At 40.5% G+C, this 18,046-nt stretch overlaps 1 protein-coding gene across 1 annotated transcript in view; it reads left to right on the plus strand.

The window, feature by feature from the left end:
• SLC1A1 (solute carrier family 1 member 1) overlaps window positions 1-18,046 on the plus strand; it is an 827,126-nt gene that overhangs the window by 413,205 nt on the left and 395,875 nt on the right. The window contains exon 3 of the mRNA XM_044061099.1: window positions 4,789-4,881. Within this exon, the coding sequence (XP_043917034.1) occupies window positions 4,789-4,881 (93 nt within the window). The remainder of the gene's footprint in view (window positions 1-4,788; window positions 4,882-18,046) is intronic.

The following is an 18,046-nucleotide window of genomic DNA, read 5'->3' on the forward strand; positions in this document are numbered from 1 at the left end:
CAAGCTAATGGGCGGTAATTTCCAGGGTCTGTGGAGGCACCGCCTTTGTGAAGTGGGACCACAGTTGCAGTGCGCCACTCCTGGGTACGTATCCAGAGGTAAGACTTTGATTAAACAGCTGTCCTAGCTGTGGGTTTAATTCCTCATTGAGTTCGTGGAGCACACAGCCGGGGACACCATCGGGTCCCATGGATGCTGTGTTTTTGCTTTGGAGAGAGCAGTTCTCACTTGGGCGCTGGAGATGTTTGGGGGCTGCACTCATTTGGTATAGATATCTCTCCTTTTGGGGAGGGGAGAAGTTTGCACTGAACCTGTCAGCCAGTATGTTGGCAATGTCTGTAGGATCAGTAATCTTCACATCATTTTGAACTAGTTCTGAGCATATCTGGGAGTTTCCTCCTAGGTTTCTAACATAGCTAAAGAAGGCCTTATGATTGTCTTTTGAGTCTTTAGCTATTTTTCTCTCGAAATTTGCTTTGGATGATTTTATGAGAGCTCTTAGTTTTTACTTATAGTGATCAAGGGTGTCTTACCTTTTAAGGATTTTGCTCTATCTTGTAGTAGCTTCCTCCTTTTGTTGTAGAGTTTGTTTATGGCTGGGGTCCACCAGACTGGACGCTTGCCTTTGGTACAAAGAGTCTTTGTTTTGCTTGGGATTGCCTTATCCATGCAGTCCTGCAGGTGCTGGTAGAAGGCGTTTGTAAGTGATTCAGCGGCTTGAGTATTGTTTTCCGCTCGGGGCCTGAAAGGAGACCACACTAGTCTTTAGAAGTGTGAAGTCGGCTTTTGAGAAGTTCTTTACTGTGGTCTTTTTATTTCAGGTGGGGGTGGGATGAGGACCTCCAGCGAGATTAGTTTGTGATCTGATCTCACCAGTGAGGGGTATACTTCCGGTGTTGAACATTGTGCTCCCATGTTCGTGATGATGAGATCAAGTATGTTATCTCCTCTTGTGGGGATGGTGACTAGTTGTTCCATGGCATTTGAGTTTATGAATTCCAGGAACTTTTGGGCTAGGGTGTTTGGGCTTGAGTAGTGTTCCCAGTCTATATTAGGGTAATTGAAGTCACCTAGTATGATGGTGTTTGGTGATACATTTATCCCCTCTAGTGTTTTCAGGAAGGCCATGTGAGTTTCCTGAGTTTGTGAGGGTGGCCTGTAACATGCTACAATTTGCAGAGCAGTCTTGCCTATGGTTAATTGCACCTGGATGGTCTCCGATGCATCGTGCGTTGCCACCAGTCTTGAGGTGTGGGTGTCCTTGATGAATATGGATACCCCTCCTTTCTTGGTATTGTCCGGATTTTGGGGCGGAACGCATGATATGAGGTAAAACCTGATAGCGCTGGGGTGCTCTCAGGAGCCTTGAACCAGGTTTCTGTCACAGCACAGACATCGATGTTCTCCATACTGAGAAGGGCCTCGAGTGCGTGCATTTTGAGATTTAGACTTCTGGCATTGAGCAGCATTACCCTTAGTTTTTCCTTTTTGTGTTCTAGGGTGGTAGGTTTAGAATTTGAGCCTTGCCTAAAAAGGCACTATGGGGGTGGCAAGAGCCTTTGCCAATATCCGGAATCCCAGGGTGACAGGTGCAAGCCGTCCCTTGCGAAGCAGCGTGGCTTGTCCAGCATGTCATCCCAGGCAGACAGATACTGGATCCCCTTTGAATGACACCAGTGTTTAAGCCAATTGTTAAAGCTGATCATCTTATCTCTGTATTGTGGCATCATTCTTGGTGAAGGTAGGATACTGCTCAAGGTCAGGGTCATACCTGCCTGGGCTACATAATCAGAGAGCTCCTCAATGTCTCTTTTCATGTAGTCCAAGGAGGTACGTCTCAGGTCGTTTACACCAGCGTGGACAATGACTGAGTAATATTTGTACCTGCTGTTGAGAGGTCAGCTGGTGCCCTAGGCAAAAGGGCTCCACATTGCCCCCCCATACCACCCAGGTGCCCCCAACCTGGTCTACCTACACCAAATAAATACTGGAAAAGCGCCCCTGCTACAGCGGTGCCCTAGGCGGCCACCTAGTTGGCCTATGCCTAAGGCCGGCCATGCAGATATTAATGCTTTTATGTGCTTGTATAATGTGGATCAGTTGTGCTGTTTTTTATAGACTAATATTCCTTCTTAGTTTTTTACATTTATTACAGAACGGCGAGGCTTTGCTTTTGTTTTGCTTGTTTACTTTTCTTAATGAATCTATAATTTTGAAGTGTTCTAAGACACTGACTTACTTACAAATAAAAATTCTGTTTTCTTTATATGGAGTATCATTACCAGATCCTATAATCTTTCAAGTTAGTTCACTTTTCTGATATTCCTAAAGGAAGGCACCACTAAAAAGTAAAGGTGATTCATCTGAAATCAGAAGTAAGAAATGTGCTCTGTACAGTGGCATTAAAATGCATCCTCATTAATAGTGTCATGGAAGATGACCATTGCAGGGCTAGCCGGCCGGCGGGGAGAATCTTGGCTCTAGACGATTGTCACTGTTGAAGTGATACCCTCACTATATTGTGTAAAAATGGGAAAAGAGGTTGTATATGGATAGATGGATGGATGGAATAGTGTTGTGGGAAAAAAGGCTAGTAATACAGCATTGATTTTTGTCTGTTTCTCTCATTTCTACATTTGTGTGTGTCTGTATATCAGATGATAAAATTAAAGAAATGTAAAAAAGGAAATTTTATCTGCCTGTTGCAGTAGGCATGGTGATTTTGTTTTTATATTAATCAAATTAAGCAATGGTAACTTTTTAAAGATGTCCTGAAGAGAATGCATAAAATGAGATAAAAGTCATCTTGGTTCTCTAAACAGGTAGTTTCACTAACTTATTTATAGTGTATTATTATTATTATTATCATCATCATCGTCATCATATGCTTTGTGATATAAGTAACCAATAAAAGTATACATTCAGTTTTGACAAGTAGTAAGTTCTAAAAGAGTACCCTCTGTATTTGTATGGATTACATTAGTCTCTTCCTATTGCAAGTGAACTCATTTTTAGCTCCCGGGTTTATACATGGGTCATTTCTTCTATTGAAAATTCTTGATTCAGATAAATTCAAGCGCAGTGTTTCAAAAATGATATTTATCTAAATTTGCAAAAAAAGAAAGAGGAAAGGCAAACGTAATATTTGTATGAAAAATTAAGTAGTTGCCTTTTCTGATTTCACAACACAAACTAGAAAATAATCCAAAATCCTGCTACAGGCCTGGAAAGCAATGACCTTCAGCAGAAAAGCTAGTCAGTCCTTCGATAAACTTTATTTCAATAAAAATAAGCGCTTTAGTTTACTTAAAACCATATGCAAACTTCTTCAGACTCTTCACCCACAGTAACAGCTCTGTTTAAAAAGACTCAGGTACAATGATCCAATCATTATATCACTTCCTCAAGTGTCTTAAAGGTCCAGCCACCCATTTAAATAACTTGTTTTAATCCCAAAGTTAGTTAACACTTACTTAAAATATTAGCCATCTAGTCAAAGCTTTTAATGCTGAAATAGGTTTCATACTGCAGCACTCATTCAACCCTGGCTAAAAACAGGCATTAAAAATTAGTTGCCGTACTAACTCTTTCTTTTGTAAATAATGTTCCCAAGGCCCTCCCCTCACCTTTACTGGGACATGATCAATGACAAAATATTTAAAAAAATGATACTTATATATGTTCGTATGTTTAACTAAGGCATTAGATAAATTCATTTTTTAATACTATATTCATGTTCATAGAAACGGTCTTTAAGTTTGTGCTCAGTTTTTCCAACATAAAAACAGGGACACTTCTGGCACTGTGCTAAATAGACAACTTGTTTAGATTCACAGTTAAAAATACCCTTAATATGGTAGATGGCATCCCTTACCTGAAATGTGGACCCCCTTATAAATGAACTTACAATATCAGCAGGCTCCACATTTCATCATCCCAGACCTGCTTTTTAGTGACCCTGTTTTTTTCTGTTCCAAAAAAGTTTTCAGAACAGAAGAATGGAATATTCTTCTTCATTCATATTGTTTTCTTCCTCTCTTCCAGCACTCAACATTGTTTTCTTATATCAAGATCACAAATCTTTTCAAACAGTAGAAGTGTTGGATGCAGGGGGGTTGTAAGTACTGGTTACGTTCAAGTCCTGTTGCTTGCTGAAGTTTACTCCAAATAATATCTTCAAATTCAACTTCCTCAGAAAAGTTTTAACATCTATTAATGTGCTAGCCAAGTTAGCCCTTGAGGAAGGGACAAATGTCAACCCTTTACTTAAAAGTTGGCCACTTTTGGCTCCAGTGGGGTATTAGAAAAATTGTAAATCTTGAAATTACCATCCTCATTCATAACACTTTTACAGGGTGTAGCCAGTTCTGTCTCACTGCTGTTATTGATTTCTAACTAGCTTTCCCGATGAATGTCATTGCTTACCAGACCAGTAGCAGGATTTTGGATTCGTTTGCAGTTGCCTTTTCTCACAGAAATGGTGAACTCAGAAGTGATGATGTTAAATAACAGGGGGTATAGGGCTTGTGTCTACATAAATCATTATTTTCAACGATAAATATCCTTTTGCAGTGCTGTAATCTCAGTTTTATGCATTTAGCATGAAGTGTTAATTATTTCTGGAGTTACAATTTACACTGTATTGCCAATAAAACGGGCACTTTAATTACACAATTTTGATAGATTTGTTATATAAAAGTGTCACAAAGTAATTTTGAATTAATAAAATAGTCTGGGGCTGTTGTTTGTATTTTTCTGTTTAAGATATACTATATTTTTTCTTCACAGGTGTTGCTGCTTTGGATCCAGGCTCCTCTGGCAAAATCGGCCTCCGTGCTATAGTGTACTATTTGTCAACAACCATTATCGCAGTAATTCTAGGTAAGCAGGACATGGACTGTATAAACAGATGACAATAATATCAGTATCTTTCTAGCTCCACATTTAACTTCTGATATGAAAGTAAGTTATCTACAGAATGTAACAAATTATCCAAACCCTTAGAGTCCTCCCATATTGCTAGGTGACAAGTGCCTAACAGATTTCTAACTGTGAGGACAGGCAGGTCCAGCTAGCAACTCGGATAAAAACAATTTTGTCTTTAGATGTGAATATTTTCCTGGAAATGTTTCACACTGGTGTTACCCAGAACTACTTAGGAGCAAATTAAAGAAAGACAAATAATTTCACTATGATCATGATGTCATAATGAAGGAATTTGTGTTCCCCAGTTATCTTTATAAATTTTTATCTGGAACTTTTTGTTTCTGGTACCTGGTGATTGACTAGCTCATGCAGCCTGTCTGGCCTCAGGCTGAAAAAAACTGTGTGGAATTTTCATTTAGACTCACTGCCAACAAGGTAAAAGGTAGGGGCTAGACATTTTCAGTGTAGCATGAAAGTCTGGGACAGTACATCTAGACTGGCAAACTGGGGTATTAGTCCCCACTTTCAGAAAGGGTAACAGGGGATTGCATTCCATTTATAACAGGATAAAGATTTTCAGGCTCCAAGAGAAAGTCTACAACACGAAACTGTAAAGTCAGCCTCAGCCAGTAGTCAAACCTCTGATTCAGTGGTAGCAATATGGATTTCATCCTGGCTATGGAAAAGTGAATCAGTTAATTGTCCCTGTATATGTATTGAATGAGCAATTAGACTTTTCTAGAATTTTACAGACTTCGACAAGGCATATGACTGTGTATTTTAGAATGTGCCACAGGAGTTACTTGTGCCTAGAAATGCTGTTAGAGGCCATGCAGTCACTCTGATAGGAGTTAGAGTTGTAACTGTATTCCCAGCATTATGTAAGCACATTAGGTGGGATTTGGACCCCACCAGTGCTCATTCATCCCCTCTTGTTTGTAATTTTCATAAACGGGATACCATGGGGCATCCAGGGACTGGAGATTGTCTAGTTTTGGGCAGTGGGGGTTGCTTCCTTGTTATTTGCAGATGATGTTCTCATCTTAACCTTACCTGAGTGTAATCTACAACATACACTGGAGATCTATGCTGAATGTGAGGCAGCTGGAATGAAAATCAACACCAACAGTTCACAGGTCTTGGTTCACTCTCAGATAGGATTGGATTGCTTCCTGCATGTGAGGTGCTACAGCTACATTAGATGGAGGAGTTTGGGTAACATGGGATCTTGTGTGCAAGTGACTGTAAAAAGGACTGGAAGAATGATTAGAGGATGGATTCCTTAGAAATGTTACAGATATTGTACCAGACTGTGTTAGTGAATCAGGAAATGAGTCAAAGGACACCTGTGATTTTCCAGTGCAGTCTATGGCCCCATCCTCACAATGGCCATCAGCTTTATGTAGTGTCCAAAAGAATAGGTATAAGTGGAAAAAATTAGATTTCTTCTCAGTATAGCTGGGCTCACTGCCCCTGATACAGTGAGTAACAAAGTAATTTGAGAGGATCTTCAAATATAACTTCTGCTCCATTTCAACTGGAGCTGAACTGGTTTGGGCATCTAGTGAGGATAACCTTTAGCTCCTGCTGCAGGCGGTGTACCAGGTAAAACCTACTTGGAGAAAGTCTGACTCAGTCCTAGGAAAAAGTGGAGAGAATACATCTCTCAGATGTCCTGACAACACCTGGAGAACCATAGACTGAGCTGAAGACTGTTGCTGGACAAGGGAATTATGGTCTGCCCTGCTTGGCTTGGTACAACCATGGCATCACTAGGATAAGGGGATGGATGGAGAAATAATTTAGCCAGTTATGACATATGTAGATTGAGAGACTTGAATGCCCATGTACCTGTATCATTTCATCTTCCCATATCCCTGTGATTTGAAGTTTGTAATGCACTATGTTAAATAACAAACAACAAGGATGATGAAGACCTCACAGCAGAATATCACAAAATAATAACCTTTATTGTGAAAACATTGTGCTTTCATCCATTTGTATAATGGACTTCATCGAATGAAGTTCATCTCCAAGAAATGACTCAACAAGCTGTCATCTCCTCTGTAACCTGTCTTAAAAAAGCATAACTCCTACTCAACCCCCCGAAACATTCACACCCATAACAAAGCATCTTTCAAAATCTTTTCAGCAAATGGCTCTGAAATTGAATTAGTCCACCATACCAAACTATTAGGAGTCTTAATATATGATAATCTTAAATGTGACCTCCATATCCAAAGCAATATCAAGAAACCACATAAAAAACTAAGCATACTATACAGAAGCAAACATTTTTGGAGCACACCCACAAAAATTACTCTAGCCAAAACCTACCTTCATAACTCCATCAAGTAACATCCATGACCTCTTTCCAGCTCTCGCTTACCTTTCTCAATGTCCATGGATGCAGAGATATGGGATAGAATGAGTAGGCTTATATGAAACTGGAGCTTGATGGTCATGGACGGGAAGAAACTGGGTCCCTATAAAAAAAAAAATCTGAAAAAAAGTAACTTTAACAAAGAATCTCCACACATCAAGCAAAGAACACAATGTTTATTTAATTCAGTAAGTGTGTTAAGGAAAAGCAAGTGCAAGCACATGCTCATGCGCGCGCATGCACACACACACACACACACACACACACACACACACACACACACACACACACACACACACACACACACACACACAAATCTTTAATTCCTTTGCTAATTTTTCCCCTAATTTCCATCCCATTCGTGTCTACTTTCTGTACCCCTACTTGCAGTCATCCCTATTGGTCTCTTTTCTCCATTCCAATGTTGGCCTATTTCTTGGAATATTTTCTGATAATTTTATGAATAGAATATTCAATATGGCTGTTGTTAGTTTTCTTAAGTACCTACTGCACATCCAGAATCTTACTCTCTACTTACTTCTGAACCCCCCTCTCCCTGTTTCATCATTATCCTTTTCCACGTTGAATTAAGGCATTCTTCTTGTATTACATAAATGTGCCTTGGCTGTCTTCTTCTTCTTCTTTCACCTTTTCCCGATTAGGGGTTGCCACAGTGGATCATCTGTTTCCATTTCTTCCTGTCCTCTGCATCGTGCTCTGTCACACCAACCACCCGCATGTCCTCTCTCACCACATCCATAAATCTTATCTTAGGCCTTCCTCTTTTCCTGTTACCTGGCAGCTTCATCCTTAGCATCTTTTTCCCAGTATAATCTGCATCCCTCCTCAGCACATGTCCAAATCAACGTAATCTTGTCTCTCTGGCTTTGTCTCCAAACCTTCCAACCTGGGCTGACCCTCTAATATACTTATTCCTAATCCTGTCCATCCTCATCACACCCAGTGCAAATCTTAACATCTTTAACTCTGCCACATCCAGCTCTGACTCCTGCCTTTTTGTCAATGCCACTGTCTCCAACCCATATAACATAGTTGGTCTCACTACCCTTTTGTACACCTTCCCTTTCACTCTTACTGGTACTCGTCTGTCATAAATCACTCCTGACACTCTTCTCCATGCACTCCACCCTGCCTGTACTCTCTTCTTCACCTCTCTTCCACACTCACACTCACACTCTGAACTGTTGATCCCAAGTATTTAAACTCATTCACCTTTGCCAACTCTACTCCCTGCATCCTCACCATTCCTCTATCCTCCCTTTCATTCACACACATATATTCCATCTTAGTCTGGCTGACCTTCATTCCTCTCCTCTCTAGAGCATATCTCCACAACTTGTTCCCTACTCTCACTACATATCACAATGTCATCTGCAAACATCATACTCCATGGGGACTCCTGTCTGATCTCGTCTGTCAACCTGTCCATCACCAGTGTAAATAAGAAAGGGCCCAGAGCTGATCCTTGATGTAATCCCACCTCCACCTTAAATGTATCTGTCACTCCCACTGCAGATCTCACTGCTGTAACACTACCCTTGTACATATCTTGTACCACTCTTACATAATTCTCTGCCACTCCCGACTTCCTCATACAATACCACAACTCCACTCTAGGCACCCTGTCATATGCTTTCTCTAAGTCCACAAAGACACAGTGCAACTCCTTCTGACCTTCCCTGTACTTCTCCATCAACACTGTCAGAGCAAATATCTGTTCAAATCAGGTATTCCTAAACAACCTTCTTGCGTGAGTAGAGTCAACCTATGCCACTTAATTATTGTCCTCTAAACCATGCAAATAAATTTCATCAACTCTTTATTATTGCCCACAACTTTCCATCTGGTTAATAAAAATACTCTTGACTAGTCAATAAAGCTAAAGGGACTAGAAGCATTTTCACTGTTTTTATCTTACTGTCCGTATCCATAATTAAGGACGTCTCAAGTTTTGTATTATCTTTTTTTTAGTCTCCCACATATCTTTAGCTGCTGTAAGAGAATCCTTTATAATCCATACCTTAAATACTTCATTTCATCATAACCCCACAAATACGGGCATTGCTGAACCAAGTCATAGGTTCATAGATGTTTACTAGGCTAATGACCACAAGGGCCTTTTTAAGCCTAGCCATGCATCAGAAATCTCTGAAAAGTTCTGGTACACTTGATAAGTGTATATGCTGGGATTTTGGAGATGAAACATTTACAAGCAGGGGCCTGGGAGATGAACTATTGACAGGCTGACTGTGTCCATTAGAGACATTAGCGCCAAATCAGAAATTAATTTCCTGTCCCCCATCCAATTCTCCAAGTTACACTTGAATTAGGTTAGGGAGGAGCTCTGTTTCACATGGATGGGGAGCCTGTTCCAGAGAAGAGGTAGTCTGTGGGATACATATCTGCCTGTGAAGGAGGTCCCTTTTATATCACAAACAAGGTTTAAGCCAATAGAATGGGTATTTCTGGTGCTGTTTGTTTTCCTGATATGCAGGAGGTCCATAAGGTTGGGGTCTGACAATGCCTTCTATGCCGAGCATTGATTTCCCCTCAACAGCCTGTTGGAGACAGAATAGAAGAATAGGGCCTTGAGGCAGTCTACATTGGACATGTTACTTATGCCCTGTATTATTTTAGTGAGAAACTTTTGTGGATGCTCCAGTTGTTGGATGTGCCTGGTTAAGTACATACCAAAGGGGGCACTGTTCTAAATGACAGCTCTGATGAATGCTGACTAGAGTGTAACAACGACCTTTTTTGACCTAGATGTCATACCTTTGTTTATGAGTTGCACAACATGAATGATTTCCTCACCACTATAGACAGATGACGATGGTCAAAGGCTAGATAACTGTCTATGTGTGTCTCCAAGTCCCTGACTACTGGGTCAATTCTTTTGATAGTTACCAGGGGTGGATAACTTCCGGAAGGATACTATTATGCAATTTTCTTGGCATTTAGTTTCAGTCCGTGGCTCTGACATCAGTTGTTGTTCTTGGAGAACATTTCTGTCAGTCTGGGATTCAATGACAATTCCTAATTTGCAATCATCTGCAGGTTTAGTCAGCCAGAGGTCCTTGACATTGGCCTTGACTTCAGAGAAGTAAATGCCAAAAAGGAGCAGTCCTAGGACTAATCTGTGAGGGACTCCATTTGTGGCTGGCCTCTATAGAAGTGGACTCCCCAGTACTAACTTAATGGATTCCGTCTGTGAACCAGCTAACTATCCACCATGTAGCTTAAGGGTTTATACCTAACCTCTTGAGTTTGTCAACAATGCCTGTGTGAGATATTGTGTCAAATGCCTTGGTCAGGTCTAGTTGGGCAGTGTGAACTGTTTTGCCCTCATCCATTGCTTTGGTTACCTTCTTAAAAAAGTCCACAAGGTTGAGTAGGCATGACTTGCCCTTGACAAAACCAAATTGGATTTGGTCCAGTGTCTGGAAGTTTCTTATGTTGTTATCAATCATTTCCATGATAATTCTTTCTATAGCTTCGCATATAAGACTAGTGAGGCTTACGGGTCTGTAGTTTCCATGGTATGTAGATAGCCCACCCTTTTGCAGAGGCTTTGTCCTCTGAGTTGTTTGTTTAGTTTGATGAGACTTGTTTTATCCTGCTGGGTGATACACCTTCTAATTTTTGCCATTATTTTCTTCCTTCTGTTTTACGGCCTATTGAAGTTGGGATTCCACCAGTGTGGGTTGTCTTTTGAGTTAGTTCTGTACTTCTTCCTGGTGAGTACAACTGCCTCTATGCAGCTATTAACATGTTTGTTTCAGGGTTTCTATGAGCAGTTCTCCATAGGCAGCAGTGTTCTCAGGCTTTATGCAGGCTTGAAATTTTGCAAGGGTGTCACTTAATAGTAGGACGTTAGCCTTCAACAACAGTAACACCTTTAGATTTTCTTGGTTTTCATCCGCTATGTCAGAAGTACTTTCAGTGTGGCACTGCCTATAAAAGGCACTATGGGGAGATCAGTATTATAGCTAATATCCAAAACTTCAGAGGTGAGAGGTGTAGACCATCTCTGACAATGCAGCATGATCTATTGACCATCTCCTTCCATCCTAACAAATATTGCAATCCCTTAGAAGGGCACCAGAAACTAAGCAGATTATTAATGTCACTCATGTTCTGTTCATATTATGGCACCTTGAAGAAGGTAAAATACTGCTCAGTGCTAGACTTATACCAGCCTGGGACACATATTCTGAGAGCTCTATGATGTCTCTTTTCATATAGTCTAGGTACGTCTCAGGTCATTTACACCCACATAGACTATGACTGTGTCATACTGGAAGTTATGGTCCAAATGAACTGAGTGTGTACATACTGTGGTAGATCCTGGCCCTGATAAGCAACTGACTGTGACTTTCTCCTTTCTCAGCCTGATGAGAGGGACATCAATGTGTCCCACAATGGAGTCGCCATTGACCAGAATGTTGGATCATGTGGTGGCTTGCCTTATGAGCTTAGAAGTAGAGGCTCCATGAGATGTGGCTGTAAGTGGTGGTTTTAAAAGAGTGCATTCGGGGCTGCTGAGTGAGTTTGTTATGCATACTTCATCTACGAGGTCTTTGCAGTTTAAGAAGATTACATTCAAGTGCCTTAGTATATGAGGGTCTATGTGGGTGCGTTGTACTCTGTGTGATCGGTGCAGCATGTGTACTACTGACAACCTGATTGACATTAGGAGTGCTTTCATGTGACAACTTTGCTTCCAGTGACATTGTGTAGATACATCTCTGATATACCATATCAGTTTGTTTGAGAATTAACTGGCTGTCAGTAAACCAAATGAAAAGTGCTGAACAACGGAGCGGAGACCCAAAACAAGTTAATTTCAACAGTTTTATTCATGGTTGTCAGTAAAGATAAGACAAGTTCTACATTGCTTCAGGATGCCCATATCCACCAAGCTAGTAATTATAGATATTAGGAAAGTTCATTTCCATGGCAACAGGCCTTTTTTTATTGATTAGACAGTTGTGAGAATATAAAGTAATGTCAGGCGTATCTGATTTGCAACTATGGGGGCAGTGCTTGTCATTGCAAACTAGTTGCCCTGTGTGCAACTAGGTATTGGGAACATTTCATGGGTGCTTTTATAGAAAAATTGTCCGCTCAAGGTGTCTGCATCTATACAGGGCACTGCCTAACACGCGAGGGAAAACTAATAAGCAGACCCTGATGATTCATGAGTGGACACATAATTTAAGGCTACAGCCTTTGCTGATCTTCATTTATTTTATATCCTATACATAAAACTTTCTCAAAATATTCCACAACACCAAGATATCCTATTCTGAATTGATTATGTACAAAATAATGCCACCTGAAAATAAAGCTTACTTTTCTTTATTACCAAACCAGTTCTTTCCTTGAATTGGTAAGTCCCTTATTTTTTCTTTAATGGCTCTAAATATAAAGAAAATAAAGAGGAAGAGGTCACCCTCACCTTGTTCCACTATTCAAACATAGCTTGTAGGAGAGGAACCTTCCCACCTGTCTTCTTGACTCCGAATACTTTATCTTGTTATTCATGAGGGAAAAGAAATGCTGCCACTGATCAATTCAGGCAATCCCAAATGATAATCAAATGATTTCTCTGCATCAAAATCCACTAACAATAGTGGCCTTTTCGTACACTCTGCTTCCCTCTGGATCATCGTTCTTTTATTAATGTTGTTAAATGTTTGCTACCATACACACAAAACAACATTGATCCATAGCTATGAATGTTTACAACACTTATGCCATTCTCCTAGCTAGTACTGACATAAATGCTTTATAAAAATGGTTTAAAATTGAAATGGGTCTATATAAAGCTGGGTCTCTGGGTAATATAACCACCACAGCTTTGTTTCAAGATGTTGGTACTCCCCTCCCCTCTTTTTTAAATATTACTCAGCAAAACCTTCAAAATCTTTATCACTTTCTTCCTTGACAAATTCTAAACTTCCATGGAAATACCTTCTGGCGACTTCCCTGATGATTGGTTATAGATTATTGTTTTTATCTTAGCTCTTCCTAACGTGGATATTTATTTTTGAGCCTCATCTTCCTCTTACCTTATCAAAATTAAGTCTTCTATAAATATTTTCAATTAAAATTGCCAATGATTCCAAAGACAACCACAAGGCATTCTATAGTTATGTCAATCGAAATGGCAATGTTCAGATCTGCTCTGAGCTACAACAGAATGGCATTAAATATGCTGATCCCAAGGATATTGCCAATATCCTGGCAGATCAATTCAGTGCCAACTTCACCCCCCTCTCACCCCCTAAATGGCCCATCTCAATACTGGAAGATTGCCAAATTCCGATAATAATGGCCATACAGGTAGAAACCACACTCTCCAAAGCTAGGAATACAGCATCCATGGGACCAGATGACATCCCGGGCTGTGTACTACATGAACTACAAAATGAACTGGCACCTCACCTAAGTGTCATGTTTAATCATAGCCTCACCTCAGGCTTCATGCCTACTGAGTGGCGCACAGTTACAGTTATCCCACACCACAAGGGGGGATCCAACTTAGATCCTGGGAACTAACGTCCCATCAGTCTGACAAGCCTGATCTGCAACGGCATGGAACGCATTATCATGGAACTTATAAATAAAGACATTGGCAACCTTCAAACACTGGACCCGATCCAGTTTGGGTTCGTGAAGGGCCAATCTTGTCTCCTGAACCTGACTGACTTCTTCAAATCAGTCTCCAGAGCTGTGGATGAGGGTAAGGCGGTCCACACAGCCTACCTGGACCTTGCCAAGGCCTTTGACACCATCCCCCACTCTGGAATCATAGATAAACTTACTAAGCTGGGCATATATCCCTATGTCACTCGATGGGTTGCCAACTGGCTTACTGACAGAACCCAGACTGTAAATGTAGCCGACTCCAAATCCAGCTCTCGACAAGTGACAAGTGGAGTACCTCAGGGTTCAGTCCTGGGACCGCTCTTGTTTGGCATCTGCTTCTCTGACATACAGACCAACACTAAGGGACTCTGGCTAACAAAGTTTGCAGATGACTGCAAACTGGGAGCCATTATTGAATCCCCAAATTATGTGGATATTCTACAAAAGGGCCTTACAGAAACAGATGCTTGGTGCCAGAGCCATGGGCTCAAGCTTAATGCCAAGAAATGTATAGTTATCCCCTTTGGGAAAAAACATGTACCCATGAATTACCACATAGGTGGCAGTACACTAAACACTGAAAGTGTGATGAGAGACTTAGGGACACAGGTGGACAATGGTCTCACCTTCGATAACCACATTGCCACAACAGTCAGGAAATCCTTCTATGTGGCACACCTCATCACTAAGGGCTATTCATCCAGAAAAAAAGGAGGTCATTGTCCCACTGTACTTATCCCTCATTAGACCCATTATAGAGTACAACGCCTCATTTGGTATGTACCTCACGGGACATCTGCAACAGCTGGAAAGGCCGCAGAAATACCTCACTACAAGAATCACAGGCCTAAAGAAGATGCCCTATGCTGACTGTCTAAAAAAACTCGAGCTATACTCTGTGGCATATCGTTTACTCCGAGGCGATCTCTGCTTAACATACAGGGCCATGTCAAACCCTGAGCTGTTGGACATGCTCAACTTAAAGAAATCCCAATCCCTCAGAGCCACACGATCCAGGGATCTAAACCTTGTCATCACAATAAACAAAACATGCTGGAGGGATATGTTCCTGACCCAGAGACTCCCCATAGTCTGGAATAGACTGCCCATACATGTCAAGTAGAGCACCTCCTTGGCCCTCTTCAAAAGGAACCTGGATGATTGGATGGGAGATAGGAAATTCACCCCACGGATCACGTCCATCGCCCTGCTAGACAGGGGTCCAGGGAAGTAAATATTGTGGGAAGAAATATCCAGGGAATTGTTATGGCTAGGCTTGTATAGGCCCTAGGTCCGATAGCCTAGTACCAACCTATGAACCTTTTCTTGGTTCCCACATTCCTCTGCTTTATACATATTTCCATAACATTTCAAAAATCTCTCTCATACCTCTATAGAATTTCTACTTATTTTTCTTGTTGCATGCTCCATAAATATGGAGACAACTCTTTCTACTCTCTGCTGCCTAAGTCAATCTACTAAAAGTTTTTCTGCTTTGGAATTATCAAAAAACAGTTGCTTAACGGCAACCTTTTTGAACTCGTGCACAGTATGTACATATTCACTTATTTTCCCTTTAGCACTCTGCACCTGCTCTTTTTCCTGTTCTGTGAGATTCCATTATTGTGCAGTATGTAACCTTTGTCACCCTTTCTATATAAATGCTATTACTTTTCTCCATGTTTACTTTTACTTGTTCCTACCATGTTAATAGAGTGGGTTGAGGCTAAGCAGAAGTTGGGACTGCAGGTTGGAGACTACCTTCCCTACCAGGAATTAAAAACAGAGGATCGGCAAAGAAAAGGGAATATGTATTGTTAAACCCAAAGACCATTCATAAATATTCAACAGTCACAGTGCAATTCAACCACAGAACCCATGTCATATAAAATGTAAAGTTATATAAATACATGTAAAAATGTATATCAATTTTATATGTGCATATGTATATGTTTATTAATAACATTTTTGCCTATACTATTTTGACAAGGGCATGATTTCTGGGGATTGGTGTGTTATTTGCTGTATATTTTAGTGTGTTTTTTATCATGACATGGGTTCTGTGGTTGAATTGTACTGTGACTGTTGAATATTTATGAACTTTATGAATATTCATTATATGGTTTTATTCTATTGGTTCAATGTTAATTGGGGGTGGATCTGTTTGTTTAAATTGAGCTCAGTAACAGTTTTCTAATTTCCTTGAAAAAGTCTCTGATTCACCAGAGATGAAAACGCTTGGAATACTGTTTATGCCATTTGGATTTTTATGTGACTACACCTTTTGTGTGTTTTATTGAATAAATTCCTGGATAAACTGTGATTCGGTTTTTGTACCTGTACCCACTGCTGCTGTTTCTGTCACTTGGAGCATGGTTGTTTGGTGGGAGGATTAGGGACTGCAAGACTGTCATGACAGCTGAGTCTGGCCAAATATTCTGTGTGATAAACACACTGGCTGAGATTCATAGACATTTAATTCAGGAAGGTGGATGACTTCTGCCACATAGAGAAACTACACTGCAGTGCAGAATAGACATGACTAATTAAGTGGAGGAGTCACAGCATAAGTAGGTAGAAAGTTGCAAATGAACAATGTCAACAAAGTGAAAGGAAATATAAGTGAAACAGAATAACGTAGCCATGAGTACATGAAGAAGGGCAAGAGATTGTTCTCTTATCTCACTGTGTGAAACTCATCCAAATGCATACAATAGCTACAGCAGGTAGTGCAAGGAAACACCAGTAGTGGCAAGCTGCCTGTTTAGGCTACAAAACTATTTATGTATCTATATCTGTGTGGGTGTGTGATAGAAAACTGGTGGTTTGAATACTGGTTCTAGATGATGGTCACTATTGATGTGACACCCCAATCCCACGTGCAGAAATGGGGGAAAAGTGAGTTATGGATGAAAGTATATACAGTGGATATAAAAATTGTATGCACCTCTGTTAAAATGCTAGGTTTTTGTGATATAAAAAATGAGACCACAATAAATCATTTCAAAACTTTTCCCACCTTTAATGTGACCTATAACCTGTACAATTCAATTGAAAGACAAACAAATCTGTTAGGGGAAAAAAAAATTAAAAAATAAAAAATGCACAATAAGCTGGTTGCATGTGTGCACACCCCTAAACTAATACTTTGTTGAAGCACCTTTTGATTTAATTACAGCATCCAGTCTTCTTAGCTGGAGTTTATCAGCATGGCACATCTTGACTTAGCAATACTTGCCCACTCTTTCTTGCAAAAGTACTACAAATCTGACAAATTGCAAGGGCATCTCTTGTGCACAACCCTCTTCAGGACACCCCACAGATTTTCTATTGGATTTAGGTCTGGGCTCTGGCTGGGCCATTCCAAAACTTTAATTTTCTTCTGGTGAAGCCATCTTTTGTTGATATGGATGTATGCTTTGGGTCATTGCCATGTTGAAAGGTGAAATTCCTCTTCATCTTCAACTTTCTAGCAGGTGCTTGAAGGTTTTGGGCCAAAAGTGACTGGTATTTATATAATTCCCTCCACCTTGACTAAAGCCCCAGTTCTAGCTGAAGAAAAGTAACCTCAAAGCATGATACTGCCACCACCATACTTCACCATGAGGAATGGTGTTCTTTTGGGGATGCAAAGTGTTGTTTTTGTGCCAAACTTACCTTTTGGAATTGTGGCCAGAAAGTTCAACCTTGGTCTCATCAGACCATAACACATTTTCCCACATGCTTTTGGGAGACTTGCTGTATTGTTTTGCAAATTTTAGCCAGGCTTGGATGTTTTTCTGTGTAAGAAAAGGCTTCCGTCTTGCAACCCTACCCCATAGTCCAGACATATGGAGAATACGGGAGATTGTTGTCACACGTAGTACACAACCAGTACTTGCCAGAAATTCCTGCAGCTTCTTCAGTGTTGCTGTAGGTCTCTTGGCAGCCTCCCTGACCAGTTTTCATCTTGTCTTTTCATCAATTTTGAAGGGACGTCCAGTTCTTTGCAACGTCACTGTTGTCCCATATTTTCTCCACTTTTTGATGACTGTTTTCACTGTGTTCCATGGTATATCCAAT

This window comes from Protopterus annectens, chromosome 2.part0, assembly GCF_019279795.1.
Source record: "Protopterus annectens isolate FY-2018-M chromosome 2.part0, PAN1.0, whole genome shotgun sequence".
NCBI classification, from domain to species: domain Eukaryota; kingdom Metazoa; phylum Chordata; order Ceratodontiformes; family Protopteridae; genus Protopterus; species Protopterus annectens.